This window comes from Urocitellus parryii, chromosome 5, assembly GCF_045843805.1.
Source record: "Urocitellus parryii isolate mUroPar1 chromosome 5, mUroPar1.hap1, whole genome shotgun sequence".
NCBI lineage: Eukaryota > Metazoa > Chordata > Mammalia > Rodentia > Sciuridae > Urocitellus > Urocitellus parryii.
The window spans coordinates 205,658,250-205,674,131 of NC_135535.1; the positions used below are offsets into that span (position 1 = coordinate 205,658,250).

The 15,882-nt window shown below is 52.0% G+C and overlaps 1 protein-coding gene across 1 annotated transcript in view; it reads right to left on the bottom strand.

The window, feature by feature from the left end:
• The window catches only part of Adam12 (ADAM metallopeptidase domain 12), a 217,106-nt gene that overhangs the window by 25,002 nt on the left and 176,222 nt on the right, over nucleotides 1-15,882 (bottom strand). Inside the window, exons 14-20 of the mRNA XM_077799132.1 lie at nucleotides 11,809-11,917; nucleotides 11,503-11,701; nucleotides 9,515-9,592; nucleotides 7,059-7,167; nucleotides 4,078-4,213; nucleotides 3,396-3,504; nucleotides 1,388-1,561 (exon numbers count right to left, since the gene is read on the bottom strand). Of these exons, the coding sequence (XP_077655258.1) occupies nucleotides 1,388-1,561; nucleotides 3,396-3,504; nucleotides 4,078-4,213; nucleotides 7,059-7,167; nucleotides 9,515-9,592; nucleotides 11,503-11,701; nucleotides 11,809-11,917 (914 nt within the window). The remainder of the gene's footprint in view (nucleotides 1-1,387; nucleotides 1,562-3,395; nucleotides 3,505-4,077; nucleotides 4,214-7,058; nucleotides 7,168-9,514; nucleotides 9,593-11,502; nucleotides 11,702-11,808; nucleotides 11,918-15,882) is intronic.

Genomic DNA, 15,882 nt, shown 5'->3' on the forward strand with positions numbered 1-15,882 from the left:
ATAGCCAGACCCGTCAACAATCGTTTCAGTCCCCGACTGGACGACTACACGGGAAGGAAACGGAGTGGTGTGTGTATCTATCAAACTGGAAAGGCTTTGAGAGGCTGATATTTGGTACTAGCATCCTGTTAGGAAGACAAAAATCAATGTGGGAACACAAACACAGTTCCGAAAAACATTGAACTATGAGGTTTTAAATGACCAGCCCTTTTCCCCAATATTTCACTTTTAAGACTCTCCTAAGGGAATAAAGAAGTCCAAAATTTTATCTACCTAGACTTTCATAACAGAGCTGCTCATAAGAGCAAAAACTAGAGATATCCAAATATGCCCACTAATGGCAAGTCCTTAAAAAACCTTATTTTGGGTTCTGGGGATGAACCCTGGGGTGCTCTAACAGTGAGCTATATCCTTTTTATTATTATTATTATTGTTTTTTTTTTTTTTTAAATTTGAGACAGGGTCTCACTAAGTTGCTGAGACTGGCCTTGAACTTATGATTCTCCTGCCTCAGCCTCCTGATTCACTGGGTTTACAGGTGTGTCCTACCACACCAGGCTTCAGAAACTATTCTATAGTCCAAAAGAATGCTACTGCTAAAATAACATTTTGTAGGATTAATAATGCCATGATAAATGGGAATGATTTAAAGGCAAAAATGCAGGAGATAAAGCTGGTATAGAGCATAGAACTTATTTTAAAAACAGTATATAAAAATTACTAGAAGAAAAATAACAAAAGCAATAAAAAATTACCAACGATCTCTGTTTTTCATTTGCTGTGTTTTCCCCTTCTCAAGTGTCCTATCATGAAGTGCCACATTCACACTCAAAACAAACCATTACTTTCAAAACCAGCAAAAAAATGAGAAGATAAGCACAAAATAGACAACCTACTTCTAGAAAAGAGAGACTCAATAGGTGATGAAATTCTTGTATTTAATTTTGAAGATTAAATACAAGAATTGTAAGAAAGTGTGACCTTTATTATTCTAAGAGTGACCATCTGCCTTGGATTGCTGTCTCTGTTTTATCGTCCAGGCTACTTAGTAGTAGTGCCCTCTGCCATTCTCAAATGTGTCATGGGTTAAAGGACAAGTTGCAGGAACACTTTTCCTATTCTGAATATTTTAAAACATTACTCCTAGTAAATTAAAATACATCGTACCCTGACTATCTTCTAGGCACTGTGTCAAACGCTTCATGCCCATCATCTCATTTAACCGCCTGAATCGCTGAATCATCTCCGTTTTATAGAGGTGACAAGAGGTCGAGCAGTTTGCCCAGGTTCCCACAGCGGCAAGCAGCAAAGTCTGGATTTGCACTGCGTCCCCACAGGAGCAGGGCTACCCACCGGAGCGGTGCTTACCCACAGGAGCGGGGCTTACCTGGGTCTGCCTGAGCACTGGGTCAGCCGGCAGGGGCCTGGCCGGGCCGCTGGGAGCCCGCGGGGCCTGCTGGAGGGGCGGAAGCACTCGCCGCGGTGACTGTGGCTGAGGGACAGCCAGGGCGTTGAGGGGCCTGCTGATGTCCACATTCTGCCCCTGTGGCCATCTCCTGTCCTGCCCGGTCAGAGCAAAGAGCCATGAGGCAGAGGGTTCAAGGATGTCAGTGATTCCCCAGGGGACGCAGCCGGCTCCTCTGCTGCAGCTGCAGGTGGGGGTCCAGGGCACCCCGAGAAGGACGGCCCACACCCGCCTGCCCATCTGCAGTGGAGGAATCCATGTTTTATTCAGATTCTTAAAACCTGTTTTGATGAGTCAGTGAGGGCAGGCCCCGGGGCAAGTGGGAGGGAGACCCTGGACCCTGCCTCAGCGGGAGAAGAGAAGGAGGCGGGAAGGGGGACAGCCTGACCAGGCTCAAGGCACCCCAGAAACAGAAAACTCACCCGGAGGGGGGCCGGCCCCGGGAAGCCGCGCTAGGGGCTGCTCTGGACCTTGGCCCAGGTTCCCCGACCAGGCCCAGCGCCTGGTACTGCAGGCCCCACCCTTCCCTGCCAATTCCTCGCCCCCTTCCTCTCTTTTAAAACCCAGCTTTCTTGAGGGCAGTGCTATGCGCTTGCTGCACACAGTTCACGTGCAGACTTGGTAGTTGCTGACCTACCTACACCCATGAAGCCGTCAGGACAGGCACAGTCGTGGACCAGTCACCCCAGGGGCATCCTTGTCATTCTCGCCTCCCCCACCTCCACCTCCTGCTCCCTGGCCACTGCTGATCTGTGCTCTGTCCCCCTGAGTCAGCCTGCATTTCCTAGAGTTACATATGCATATAAACGGGGTCTTTTGTTTGGTTCTTCACTCAGAATTATTGAGACTCATCCACAGTATTGTGGACGTCAGTGGTTGAGTCCTTCTAAATACCAAGCAGTGTTCTGCTCTGTAAATATATCACAGCTTGCTCATCATTTTCCCTGTTGATGGACATTTCCAAGTTTGGGGCTCTTTGAAGCAAAGCTGTGTTTTTGGCTGTCCTAGAGCAAGCCATGCTTGCTCACCACCCCAGGTTGGAAATGAACGAAGAATGAGGAACCCCAATGAAACCTCACTCTACTTTCTGGATCAAAGGAGAGGGAACTAAAACAGTTTATTTCCTGCTAAGGACAAGATGATGATTTTTTTAAAAATCATTTCTCATTTCTTGACCTCGGTCTTGTCCCTGTTATAATTTGAATTCTTTCATTGGATGAGTTCAACATTCAAGAATTCTTACAGATACATCAGAACCACTTGGTGGGAGGGCTGGGGCTGTGGCTCAGCGGTATAGCACTTGCCTCACATGTGTGAGGCACTGGGATCCATCCTCAGTGACATAAAAATAAATAAAGATACTGTGTTTGTCTACAACTAAAAAAGATTAAAAAAAAAAAACACTTGGTAGAAAAAAAAAAAACCAAGTATGAGAATGAACTCGAGTAATGATTCACGGGGGAGCAGGAGACGAAGCGACAGGAGGGACCAGGAGGGGCTCTGGCCTCAGGATCTCTCTTTGAAAGAATGGGGCAGACTGGCTTCCCCAGCTCTGGGCTTGAGCAGAAGGGGCACAGCTGGGGCTGAGTGAAGCTCACAGAATATTCCAGGAGTCACAGCAGCCACAGAAGCTCCCCCAAACCCAGCTGGTGGCCTCTGGAAACAGCAGGAAGGTCCCGGTGACAGGAGCCAGCTTGGGCCAGCCTGGGACTAGAGGGGTCAGGGCTTACGTCACATCTCCGCAGGGCCAGGGGGGCTTCCACGGAGGCACTGTGGGCCTCCTTCCAGGCCCCCCAGCCGGCCAGCCCTCATTGACCTGAGTGAGCCGGCCGTTTCCCGGAAGCAGCTAGGATCCCCTCCCGAATCCATCTTGTGTTGCAAGCTGCATGTCTATGAGCCCAGTGAGTCCCCGTGTTTGTCCAACCCTCACCTTCGGTATGTTGGAGTGCGGTGGCCTGCTTGATGGGCCTTTCCCAAGGTGGGCGCGATGAGCCTGCGCGGGCTGGGAGCGGCTGGGTGGCCGGGAGGGTCGCACACACCTGCAAGGCAATCCGACTTGCTAGCCACAGCCGTTTCTTTTCTCCTTGGTGTTTATAGTGACACTCAGAATATCACTCACTCATTTCAACTTACTGTGGCAAACTTGCAAAGGAAGAATTATCTAATGCTTTTATCAGATTAAAAAAAAATATTGACCTTCTTTCCCCCAGAGCCACCCTTCTGTCAAATTAGTTCTTGCTCCCCATAGACACAGCTGTGGGGTAGCCGGGGGCGGGGGTGTTTGGAAAGAAGCTGGAGCCAGAGCAATGATGGCTTTGAATGTGCTGGGACCCCAAGCCACCCCCCTCTGGGGAGAACACGCAGGGTCCCCAGGTGGGGCACAGCTTGCGAACACCAGGGTGGAGAAAACACCGCACCCTGCACGGGCACCCTGCACAGCCCCACAGCCAGCAGCCAGGTCAGAAGCTGCCCCCGGTCTTCCTGTGCAGAGAGCCTGGCCCTCTCTTTTCCAAGGACCCCCCGGGAGAAGCGGCTGGCCCTGTGTCCCTTCAACCATCACCTCGCCCCCAAGGACCCTGCTAGCCACAGCCACAGTGCGAGGCCCAGCCTACCTCAGCTTCTCGAAGGTGTTTTTTTTGTTGGTAAACAGCAGCCGTATCAAGGTCCTCCTTTTGAGATAAACCCCAAACCCAGCAGCGAGAAGACACAGCACGGTCACCAGGGTCCCTATGGTCACGCCTCGGTTATCTGAAACACAACACGTTGGGCTCCAGAGGGCGGCAGTCAGAGTGAAATGTGGGAGGTATCAAACGGTGACATTTACGGCAGAACGGACTTTGAAGGGACAAACGGAATGGAGGTGAGCAATCCCCGAGTGATGGACCAATAAATTAGCTTTACTCCAAAGGTCACAGTTGAGGTTCAACCCACGCAGCCGTCGTCCGTTTGTGATGCTTGCTGAATAGGGACATGGGGGATCCGTGGGACAGGGCAGTGGCACAGAGAAGGGTAGAACCACAGAAGGTAACGGGACCTGCCCCTCGAGTCCCAGCAGTCGGAAGTCCCAGGCTGCGATGGCTGTGGCCTGGTCACACAGCCGCCCTCCTGGGCTCCTCCTCCCGGGGCTCAGTGTTGCCGGCTGCTTTATCTTTTCTTATATTATTTTTAGAATGAGACTTATTTCTGAACATCTCAAATTAGTGAAAAGAGAAACAGAGAAATCATAGCTTAAATGAAACGCCCTGGGTTTTGTTTGGCCACGTTAGGGACTTAGAAATGCAGCTTTTTGTTGGAGACCCCCTTTCTCTGAGAAGGGGCTGTTTATTTTCTCTGTGGAGACATCACCTTGTGTAGGTAGGTCAAGGGCGGGAAGGGAGGGAGCGCTGAACCCAGGTTGGTCTTTGACGGCAGCTGGAGTCGGAAGCCTTCTGGGGACACCGAAAATGTGCAGATTTAGAGATTTACTCCCAGTTTTCCCTGGTCCGTGAATGGCTCGAGGGCAGGCATCACGATTCATTTGTGTGTGTTTACTACCAGCAAAGATCTGGGTGTGCTTCACATAGTAGGTGCACAACAAGCTGCTGGTGGTGACCAGGAAGGTGACTTCAGTCACCAGCCTTGCTGCCTTCCACACTCAGCTGACTGCGGGTCTGAGCACAGCAGCCCCCTCTGCCTGACATCCTGGCAGTGCTGCGACTCCATGCCCCCGTCTGTGCCCTGCCGTGCTGGCCTCCCCTCTCCCTCACTGCTGCCATTCTCACCCCTGCCCGCCCCAGCCAGACTCTAGGCCTCTGCACAGCCCCTTCTTCCTGCCCCCTGCAGATTTCTAAAGACACATGGCTCCCCCCTGTTCCTGAGCTCTGGGATTGCTTCCCTCTGATAATGCCCTTACCTTCCCGTTAGGCTGGCCTTGTGGCACCTGCCTGACCCTCCCTAGGACCTGCACAGTGGCTGGCAGGGGGCAGGACTTACTGAACAGTGACTGAGCCCAGGCCACTGAGCAGTGGGGACACAGTTGCTCAGACCTGCTCCCTTGGGAATGTGTTTGAGGTGAGGTGCTAAAAGTGCACCTTCTTTTACCAGATGACAGCAGAGGGGTGGATGGGGTGGGGTGAGCTCTGCAGGGATCTCACTTTTACACTCTAAACAGGGGCAAGGGAGAGTGGGAGTCTCGTGGGTTGGACTTTTTGGAAACCCTAAGACCTGAGTACACGGGTCACGCACGTTCACGCCCAGAGACAGAGTGTGCAGAGATGCACTGCCTTCTCCAGCTCCTCTGACCACCGCCAGTTTTACTCGATCAAAGACAGTATGGGTGGCAGCGTCCCTGATGGACTGCAAAATAAACCTTGCTATTTTTTTTTTAAATAAAAAATGCTTGCTGTCCTGCTAAGGTACTAAGTTGCAACAAGAGGCCAGTTGTCATCGAGGCCCAGAGGTCACCGAGGAAAGGGGATGCCAGGCTTGGCCCTGCTCACCCCCACTGCAATGGAGGCTCCATCGGGACCAGACCCTCTGGTCCTTTCTCTACTCGCTCAGGGCCTGAGGTGGACTGGAGCTCTCACAGGAGCAGTGCCGAGTCTTTAGGGGAAGGGGACCAGGCACTCTTCGCCCTTCCTCTGCTGCTTCTGCAGATGTGCCTGGGACACTGGCCTCCCCTCTGGGCCTGTGTGCTCTGCCTGGCCCTGCAGAGTCCTGTTGTGTCTGTTGCCAAGGAAACGATGGCAAAGCCACGGTTTCAATGCTGCCATTCACAGCAGGGTTTGGGGACACGTGACCTCCCCTCTGGCAGCATTGGTCACGGTCTAAGCATCATGGGGGGCTCAGGGTTGTGTCCAGAGGGCCAGGCAGCCTGTTCCGTCCATTCCACCTTTGGCTGCCCAGCTGCATGCTTTCTGACCTCTTTTTTCCCAGCTTCTTTCATTTTAAAAGGGACATCCTTCCGATTTGTCCCTAACTCGCTCCCAAAAACCCAGAGAAAACAGCACCGTACGAGGAGGAGACCATTTTGAAATTGCCCGAGGAGCCTCTATGGGGACGGACAGACTTGGATCTCAATCTTAGCTGGTTGATGTTGGGCAAGTTACTTCAACTCTCTGAGCCTCAGGTCCTGTATCTAATGGTAAGCTCTGCTTCAGAGTTGTGCGAGGAGCAGGTGACATCCAGCGTGTGAAGGGCTTGGCCCGGCACCTGGACGCCCCTACTCCCTGTGTGCAGCTGCTGCTGTTCCTGCTGGTGCCTCCATTAGGAGAGGGCTTCTGTCTGGTCAGGAGTTGAAAAGGCATAAACTTCACACCTTGTGCCCCAGGGCACAGAGGCTGGCCCTCTCGGGGCCTTCAGACCTGCAGATGAAGCTCACACCACTTGGCAGTTCACTGTGGACACTGCCTGAGCTGGGCAGAGTGTCACAGACCAGGGAACCTGCAAACCCAGCCACTCGTCAGAGCAGGGAGCTAGGAGCCTTGGACGGTCAGGTGAGAACACAGGTGCGCTGGGAACCGGGAGAGGCCTCAGGCTGTGCAGAGCCACTCCTGTACCCACACTGACTGCCCGTGGGCTGTCACTTCCCCCGGGACACAGGGACCTCACTGACCTGCTTGCCGGATGGGGCCGCTGTCAGTGCTTCCTCCAAAGCCAAACTTGTCGCAGAACGGAGGCGCCCAGTGGGCCTCGCAGTGGCAGTTCTTCCTGTTGTTGCACACCTTTGGAGGCAGGGGACAGCGTTAGGGTGCCCTCTCTAGCAGGGGGCCATGCTATATGCTTGAGCCCTAGTTGAGCACCACACAAAAACAAGGGGACCGTGGCCGGCCCCCACTGGCACCTGCCCAGCCAGACGCTAGCTGTCACTGTGAGATCCAGCCCCAAACAGCACAGGTGAGGCCAGCCCTGAGGCTGGGGGTGCTGCACCATCCGCCCATCATCTGCCACCCAGGGGGTGGTGGCGTGAGGAAGCCTTCCCCGCTCTCTCCCCCCTGCCTCTTCTTGCTCTCCCCGTCTTTCTTCAATTTGGGACACTGTCACTATGAGGCTGTGATGAGAAACCCTCCAGTAGTAAGGAGGGGCCTGGAACCAGACTGCTGGGGCCTCCGAGACCCAACAACCTCCTGGCATGGTCCTCCTCCTCCAGGCAGGAGGCGCGGGAGGCCAGGCGCTCTCTGGTCCCCTGAGGCTGGAGCGCTGAGGCAGCCCTGCAGCTGGGCCGCCTTTTCCTGATGAAGGCTCTTCTCACTCTGGTAGGACTCACCACTGCTGGTTATATAACTTAGTGAACTGGTGCATGAACCCATGGAATGTGACCCTGCAGGCCAGAGGACCTTGTTTCTAGGGTGATTTGGGAACACTGGAGAAAGGCCAGTCACTAAAAAGCACCCGACAACTTCGGAGTGCAAGGGACAATACAGTGTGGCCGGGGAAGCCGGGACAAGCAGCACTGAGCACTCAGGTGCCTGTGGAGTGTCCAAGTTTCCCTCCACTTAAGGAAACAGACTGTAATTGCAGGTGCTGAACTGCTGCGTGGTTTAGTCACAGAGGTGAAAGAGCAACCATCAGTAAACCATGAAGTCCCTGCATCAAAATATGGGATCCAAACACATACCAACTGATTTTAAGGCAAAATAAAACGTTTGGAGCGTGTGTCTCACGGGAGGGTCCCCTGCTTTAACTGACTTTGATGAATTCAACAGAGGTAGTCACTCTTTTGATGAAATCACCCCCAACTGCTTCAAATATGAAGCCTGACGGTCGAGATCGCCTGTGATGGTTTGGGAGACAGCTGTGAAGCTAGAAGCAGTTTTAACTCGCCAGTGGCGTGGCTCGTGCTGTCTTGACTATTCCTGGAAGGTGCAGCTGCTAAGGAACCACCAGAGATTCACGTGCTGCCCTGAAGTCCCCTGCTGCAGCATGCGGACCCCTCCCATCTTGCAGCTGGTGTCAGAGAAATCACAGCCCTGACACCCTGCTTGGTGGGGCTAGCAGTGAGCCTGGTCTCATCAGGGAGGGACTGTAGCCATGCCCTTGGCACTAAGTCATGGCCAACTGGTCCAGAAAATGTGGGCCTTTCCTCTCCAGAGTGTGGATGAGGTGCCAGGGACATCAGAAAGGGAGGCTTCAGTCCTCCCTGCTCGCTGCTGACCAGTCAGGTTACTGTGCACACGTCATTCCCCCCACGTACGTCTAGATCTGTCAGTAAAACGACGGGGCTGGACTAGCTCGCCTATTATGGCCAATCAAGAGAGATCTATTATCCAGGGAAGACACAGCCATCCTGAGTTAGGCTGTGCGTCAGCTAAATGCTGCAGCCACCAACCCAAGAGGTGCGGCAGGCGTGATCCATCATGGCTGTGACTCGGCCTGAGCTTAGGGAGACCCCCACGTGCCACATCGGAATCACTGGCAAGTGTCTGGAGATTTTAAAAACAGACGTCAGAACATGATCTCTGTAGAAAAGGTTTCAGGAAACCAAATGAACCACTGGCATGGCCAATCAAGATTAATATGATTCCACTGGAAATAGTTGAGCCCATCAGGAAAAATAAATCTCATTTTGGACTGTTCTCTTCTCCCTTAAAGCTTCTGTGAAGTAGAACACAGCCTGTTGAGTCAGGGACCTGTCGTGAGGGGCTTCTGAGCACATGGTCACGATGGTGGACCGTCTTGGCTTTAATCCCTTCCTGAAAAAGTTTGGTTCAGACACATATTTGGAATGATGGGGGCAAGACGGACAGCTCTGTTTGAAATGCTAATGTGAGGCACTTCACAAGCAAGGTGAGCTTTAAAATGACTTTGAAGATGACAAAATTCTCAAAATCACAGAATGCTGATTCAAAAGATAATGACCACTCAATCTGATTTTTCTCTGTGAAATGAAGATGACATTTCTTGTGCGATGTAAAGGTCAAAGAAAATTAACGTTGTTAGAAGAAAATATGGAGAAGACGCTGGCTGCTCTATTTTTTAAAAAAAAGCTGTGGGTTGCAAGAGCCTCGGCGAAGAGTGACTTCCTGCTTAGCTGGGTGGCTGGTCTCAGATAGGGCAGGGCAGCCTACTTACCCCCCGGCCATGGCATCGCATTGCACAGTCCTGAACACCGAAGACGCTGGTGTTCTGACACCGCCGGTTGAGGCAGATCTGCAGGAAGAAAACACAGCAAGCACCTCAGAACTTCTGCTGAGGAAGCTTGGAGAAGACTCCCCTTTTAGGTACCTGGGGGCAGTAATTGGTGCATTTGCCGCATGGACAGGCTCCTGCTGTCTAACTCCAACCTCAGCTCTTGGCAAGACCAAGTTCAATGACTTGAATTCAATACTCATGAATGTTCTTAGGCTTTATGGGGTTTAAAATGGCTTTGGTGCATCCTGAAACTGTATCTGATTTTCTCATGACTTTTGTGTAGAGATGACAATGAAACCTACATATTAGAGCACTTTTTCTCCATTGAACACCACAGGAGAGGGTGAGACGGGTCAGTCCTGACCCTGGGGTCTGTGAAGACTCCAAGAATCCAGGGTCCAAGCGTCTTCAAAGAGAGATGTCTAAACGGGGGAACATTTTCAGAATTCCAACTGACAAGGAGCATCATTGTGACACAAACCATCGACAGAAACGTCTGGCAGAGGGAACCAGGCTCCGCTGTGTTTATCAAGCATGGCAGAGGCAGGAATTTGCCAAATGACCCTGGATGGGTTGAGAGACACAGTGTCATCTAAGGTATGTGACCGGCTCCCGACTCCAGGGATCAGGTCCTTTCACCTCACAAGATGAACGGTGGTGTCAAAAGTGAAGGATCTAGTGTTTGGGATGCAGAAGCTTTTTAATTACATAGAACCTTCCTATGGGAAGAGTCCTATTTGACCCAACAGCTCAAGTAAGAGCAAGGGCCGAGCCATGCAGGACTGAGGGATGGGTGGACCCTGGCCAAGCAGACTGTCACATTCCAGCGATAAGAATATCATCCCAGGTGGCAGAGGACACAGGTGCTCCTGGTCAGAATCGCAGTGGTAGGTGCTGCTGGCCTCCTGACCCCAGGGGCAGGGCCAACGATGCCCCCAAGGTCAGCAGAGTCCTTGGACTTTTAGTGTCCTGGCACTCCTGCCTCTGGCTGCTAGACAGGTTTAAACTCTGGTGTTACTGTAACATCAAGGCCAACGTGGCTAAGGAGGCAGGCAGGACACACAGCTCGCCTCCTGTACCATCCGATCTCAAGGAAACAGCCTGTGGCCACGGGAGGGCGGGCTGCGGGGCCAGGCTGCAGGCCATTCCTGCCTTCCAGCTTCTCAAGGGAAGCAGTCCACATCTGTCCTTTCCTTCTGGCGACCTCCACACTAGTGAGAGATTCCAGATCGTGCTGAAAATGTGCCTAAAAAAAGCATTTGGGAGTTGATTCATCTTTTCCCTAAAACATCTGATTAACTTCCTATCATTTAGTCTGATGAGAAAAATTTGGTTAAAAAAAAAAATCAGTGGGCCAGAACATGAAAATCTCAATTTCTTTTTTCCACTAAAAAATTGATTTTATTTCTATACCTTAAAATACTTCTGGTTACCTCTCCCTGTGGTTTGCCAGGACCCCCTCTGGTTCTCAGCTGCCTCCCTCCTCCCCTCCTAGTCTTCTATGAGGACTCTGAACATACATCCGACTTCCCATCCTGTCCAGGTGAGAAAAGTCCCCCAGAATCCTGTGCCAAACACCAAACCACATTGCCCAGAACAATATGCTACCCCACCGCATTTCTTTCCAGAGTTATTTCTTGCCTCTAAACTCTCATGACATCCAGGGTGTAGAAATGACTTATTGACACTAACGGGTCAAAGAGATGAGCTGGATTTCCCCAAATCTGTACCTCAGTGGTCAGGTAGGGATCTTGGACTGACTGACTTTTTGTTGTAGGTGCAAAGAACGGGATTCCAGAGACCACATTCTGAGAAGTGGATTTAGGGAAACAGGCCAACTTCACACCCTGTTCTTAAATGGGCCGCCTTTCAATGGGCCCAGTCCCAGACGTCCATTCATGGGATGCAAGTGAGAATTTGGGTCTTACTTTTCCATCTGCACACTTTGTCCCTGCAAGCACAAGCCCTGGGTCTGGCATGTCGTCACCCAAGTACACGTGGGTCCCCCGGCACAGAATCCGGCCTCCTTCCTGCAGTGGGATATTTGTTTCTATGGAAACAGCATTGGTACCAATGACTGGTCGGCTGGCACCTCCTTGACACTGGATTTTTCCACATTTAGCATCTCTGGAAGAGTAAGAAGAGAAAGCCCCGAAGAGGAGCAGTTAGGGACCACCCCTAAGCCACGTGGGAAGGCCCAGCGATGACCTCATCAGGATGCATGGATTCCTTACCTCACGTCACATTTGGCGAAGGAGCTCTTGGAGTCCTTGCCACAGTTGCCGTAGGGATCACCTGCAGAGTTGACCCTCTCAAAGCAGATCCCGGGGGCGGGTTTAGCACCTGGAATAGAAGCACAATAGCACCTTCGTCTCCAGCAAGTGTTTGTGGGTTTCTTGGAACAGCCCTGGGCTTGGGGTGAAGGGGAGACAGGTTCTGTGTTCACAGGAATGGTGCCCAGCACCTTGGCTGACTCCTTGGGAGCTGGCTGGTGGCAGGCCAGAGGTCAACAGCGGGCACCCACTCGGCTCAGCTCCCCACAAAGCCCTGCTGTCCAGGGCCCAGGGCACGTGCAGCCTCTCAGGGGATGCGGCCTGGCTGTGCAGCCAGATTGGATCCAGAGCAGGAGGGAGTTGGGGGCTGGCTGCAGAGACGGGGAAGATTGCACTCTTTAGCAACATCCCACACAATTCCGGTGAGAAAATGCAATCTGGGGCAGGCTCCAAAGAGTCACAATGACTAACGCGGGGAGTGATGAGAGAAGGAGAACAAATGAGCAAAGCAGCAATTTTGTACAATACTTTCAGTCCCAGAAAGCTTCCTATAGGAGCAAGCACTGGCTCAATTAGTGCCTATTCTTTGCAAGGCAGAGAATGTTCTGGGAGGCCACAGAGTCATAAACCCTGGTAGTCATTGTGCACAGCATGACAGGGCCCCGCAGAGAGGGTCATGGCAGCCGGAGAGCTCAGGAAGTGGCCATTTTTAGCTCATCTTCCAGCCAGGGAAGGAGACAGCATGTAATTGGAGACTGCAGTGCCGACACTTTGGAGAGCTCTCGACTCCTGTGCACAGTGGCATGTGTTGAGGACTTCAAGGGATGCAGGAAAAGACAGCACATCTTCTCTCCCACACTGGCCTCCTCTTTGGGCACCTCCCCTCGCATCACTTCCAACTGCCAGGAAGCCAACTTCCCAGAGCCCACCTCTGGCCCTTGCCCTTCTCTGCTCCCAACTCCGGGATGTTCCACTGGCCTTCCAAGGTGACAGCAGAGTTTAGATTCTGGCTGGACGATGGGCAAGGCCTCCTCCCTAATCACACCCGTGGTTCTTTAATGTCTGCCTGTTTCCTCCTCCTTGGCTGCTGCCACACACAACTGTCCCACAAAACAAAATAGCTCAACACAACCGGCCCTTGCCCCAGAAGGGGTAGGCAGCATGCCCAGTCAGTCCTGGACCTTGGCTCTGAGCTCTCCAGTCCTCACCTCTTACTTTCCCATTCTTTAAATTTTAAAAGCCATTTTAGAGAGGCCTCCCCAAACTCTCTTTTTGTGGGGTGGGAGGCACTGGGGATTGAAGCCAGGGATACCCTACCACTGACCCCGTCCCCAGCCCCTTTTTATTTGAATATTTATCAGCACTTTCTGCCTTCCAGACACCAGGGCCACCGAGTGACCCAATTGCACAATACTGCCTGCTTAAAAATTGCAACAAGAAAGAGAAAACAGGGTAATGAATATGTTCCTCTGAAGTCGAGTGGCAGGTGCTATGAGGGGGAGTAAAGTGGGTGAGAGGGTCTGGTTTTTAAAGAAATATTGGTCAGGAAAAACCTCCTGAAGAGGAGGCTCTGAGCTGAATTCTAGTACATTCTAGAATTCTAGTCTCATTCTAGTACATGGACAAAAAGCCTGGGGCATGGGGGTAGAAAGTGCAGCCTGACTTCATGGGGCCGTCAGGGCAGGAGGCTGGGCCCTTCCCTCCAGGGACTGGTCATGGAGGCCTCCTCCTGTGGGCCCCACCCTGGGTCTCAGGGCTAGAGAGCAGAATAAACCCAGCCCCGTAGCCCAAGTGAAGCCAGATTCCATGATATGGGACACATGGTGCCATTGCCACCTGCCAAAGGGCCGATAAAATGGGATAGGGAATAGCCATTCGTCCTTTCCCACTTCATAAGACCCTGACCAGGAAGGCCAGGAGCTCCTGGTGGACACAGGGCTCCTGGGACCAGGGGCGAGTTGGTCCCACTCTGCCATCAACTCCACGCTGTCCTGATGTTCTTGTGGATCCTGTCCCTCTTACGATTTCTCGCCTGGGAATTATAAAAATATGGGGGCTCTCTTAAGATTGTGAGCAGACGCCTTGAGAAACAAGGGGGAAAGACTTCGGGGGAGTCCTGGAGTTGGGGCACATGCTCTGCACAGTGGCATCTGCTTGAAAACCCCGAGTCAGAGCTCAGGGACTTGCCTGCACCCATCTCTTCCTGGCTCCTAACTGTGAATGAGGCTCCTTGTGGCTCCCAAGGCCTGGTTCATGCCGGGAGCCCTCACAGCTTGGGCCTGCAGAACCTTGTCTTACCGAGTAGGCACCAGGAGACCCTCAGTAGACACCCGAGTAGATTGCTTTGTATTCCACTGGGAACAAAGGTCATCTTTCCCATGGTTATTCTCCTCATCTTAGCAAACATTTTAAGTGAATGCCACATCTCTGGTCATCAACCTGCCACTGGTGGGCACCCACTGGTAGTCATTGTGCTGGGAATGATATGTAGTATCCTTAGTCCTTGAAACCACTCTGTAAAGGTCCCCTTACCCTCATTTCACAGATTTTAACACCAACGCTCAGAGTTTAACTTGCTGAAGATCACTATAGATATGGCAAAGGTGGGCTTGACTCATGGATATACAGCCCAAAGCATGGTATTTCCGCCCAGCCACCGTCCTGTGCTCCTCTCTTAGAACCACTTGGTTATCAACAGACCCCTCTTGTTCCTTCCTCTACAGGATGCAAACATGCTCTGATATGCCACCGGATGCAAGACCAGGCTCCAGCTCCACCAAATCTTTTTCCAAAGAATGACTTGACAAGCTATGGTGCCAGCTGCTGTGTTTGCATATTGGGCGCAGAACTGAATTGGATAATGAATCCCTTGATTCTGAGCATGCTCAGTGGTGTTTCCTCCAAGAGAGGGGAATTAGAGATAGTTTATGCCTACTGATTTGAGAAAAGAAATAAATCCTGAATAGGATGACCAGGAAGCTTCTGGGAGAGAATCAGTTCCTAAAGTCACAAAGCTTGTTGGAGTTTGGCCAATAAAACTCATTCCATTCTGGGGCTGGTTTGTCCAGTGTCTGGAACGATGCAGGATTCAAAAGTTAACTTTCTGACACTCCCAGGAAAGCACTAATGGCCTCCTTCCAAGAGTTTTATTCCCTTGATCTGTCACCCAGAGCATGAGGGAGTAGAGATGCCATGTCATAGTTTACTGTGGATGTACGGCCAGGACATGTCATTGCCAGTGGGGCACTGCAGTGACACGGCTCTCCGACATGAGGATGCCTGTTCTCGTCCACTTAGCTTGTGGTTTCTGCCATGGGGTCTCTAGGTTGTGAAGAGAAATCCCCAGTTTGAAACAAAGATGTTTAAAGAGCAAGGGTTTAAAACAAATCAAACTTATAAGAACACAAGCACTTACGACTTGGTCCGGTTCACAGCCTGCCCTCGCTACCCCACCTCTGGTGTTAACTTATAGGATGGTGCCCTGAGAGGACAGTAGGTCCCAGCTAGAGCTCTCCAGCACGGCCTGCTTACAGGAGAGCCGTGCAGTGGGCTCCACTGCACCAGTGCACCAGAAAGACCTGAGCTGCAAAAGACATGGGATTGTTTGAGGGCTGTGAAAATGCCTCTTCCATGCCCCTTCTTCTAGGAGCAAGGACAGGGAATCCATTTTGCATGGTTCAGGCGGAGTTTGCTTTCCCACCCCATGTCAGGGGGTGAACTAAGATTCAAATTTGCCTAATCAGAGAGGTTCATCTCACAGGCTCTATGACTGGTCAATGCTGGGCACGTGGCCAAAGTAGGCAAGTCAGTGTCTTCCCTGGGTCATGGCTGCTGACAAGGGTCCAGGCTGCCTGCCGTGTCCTTCAAGGTCTTCCTCCCTGTGGAAGCTGGGCTCCACCTCCCCCTTCCTCCCTCCTGCAGACGTGACCTCTCCTGTGTTTACTGTGCTGGCTTTTGCCCCTTGGGGAGCTCTAAGCCTCACCGTGCATGGTTGTAAGTATCTTGGAGCAGGGACACTCGGGCCAGCATGGAGTA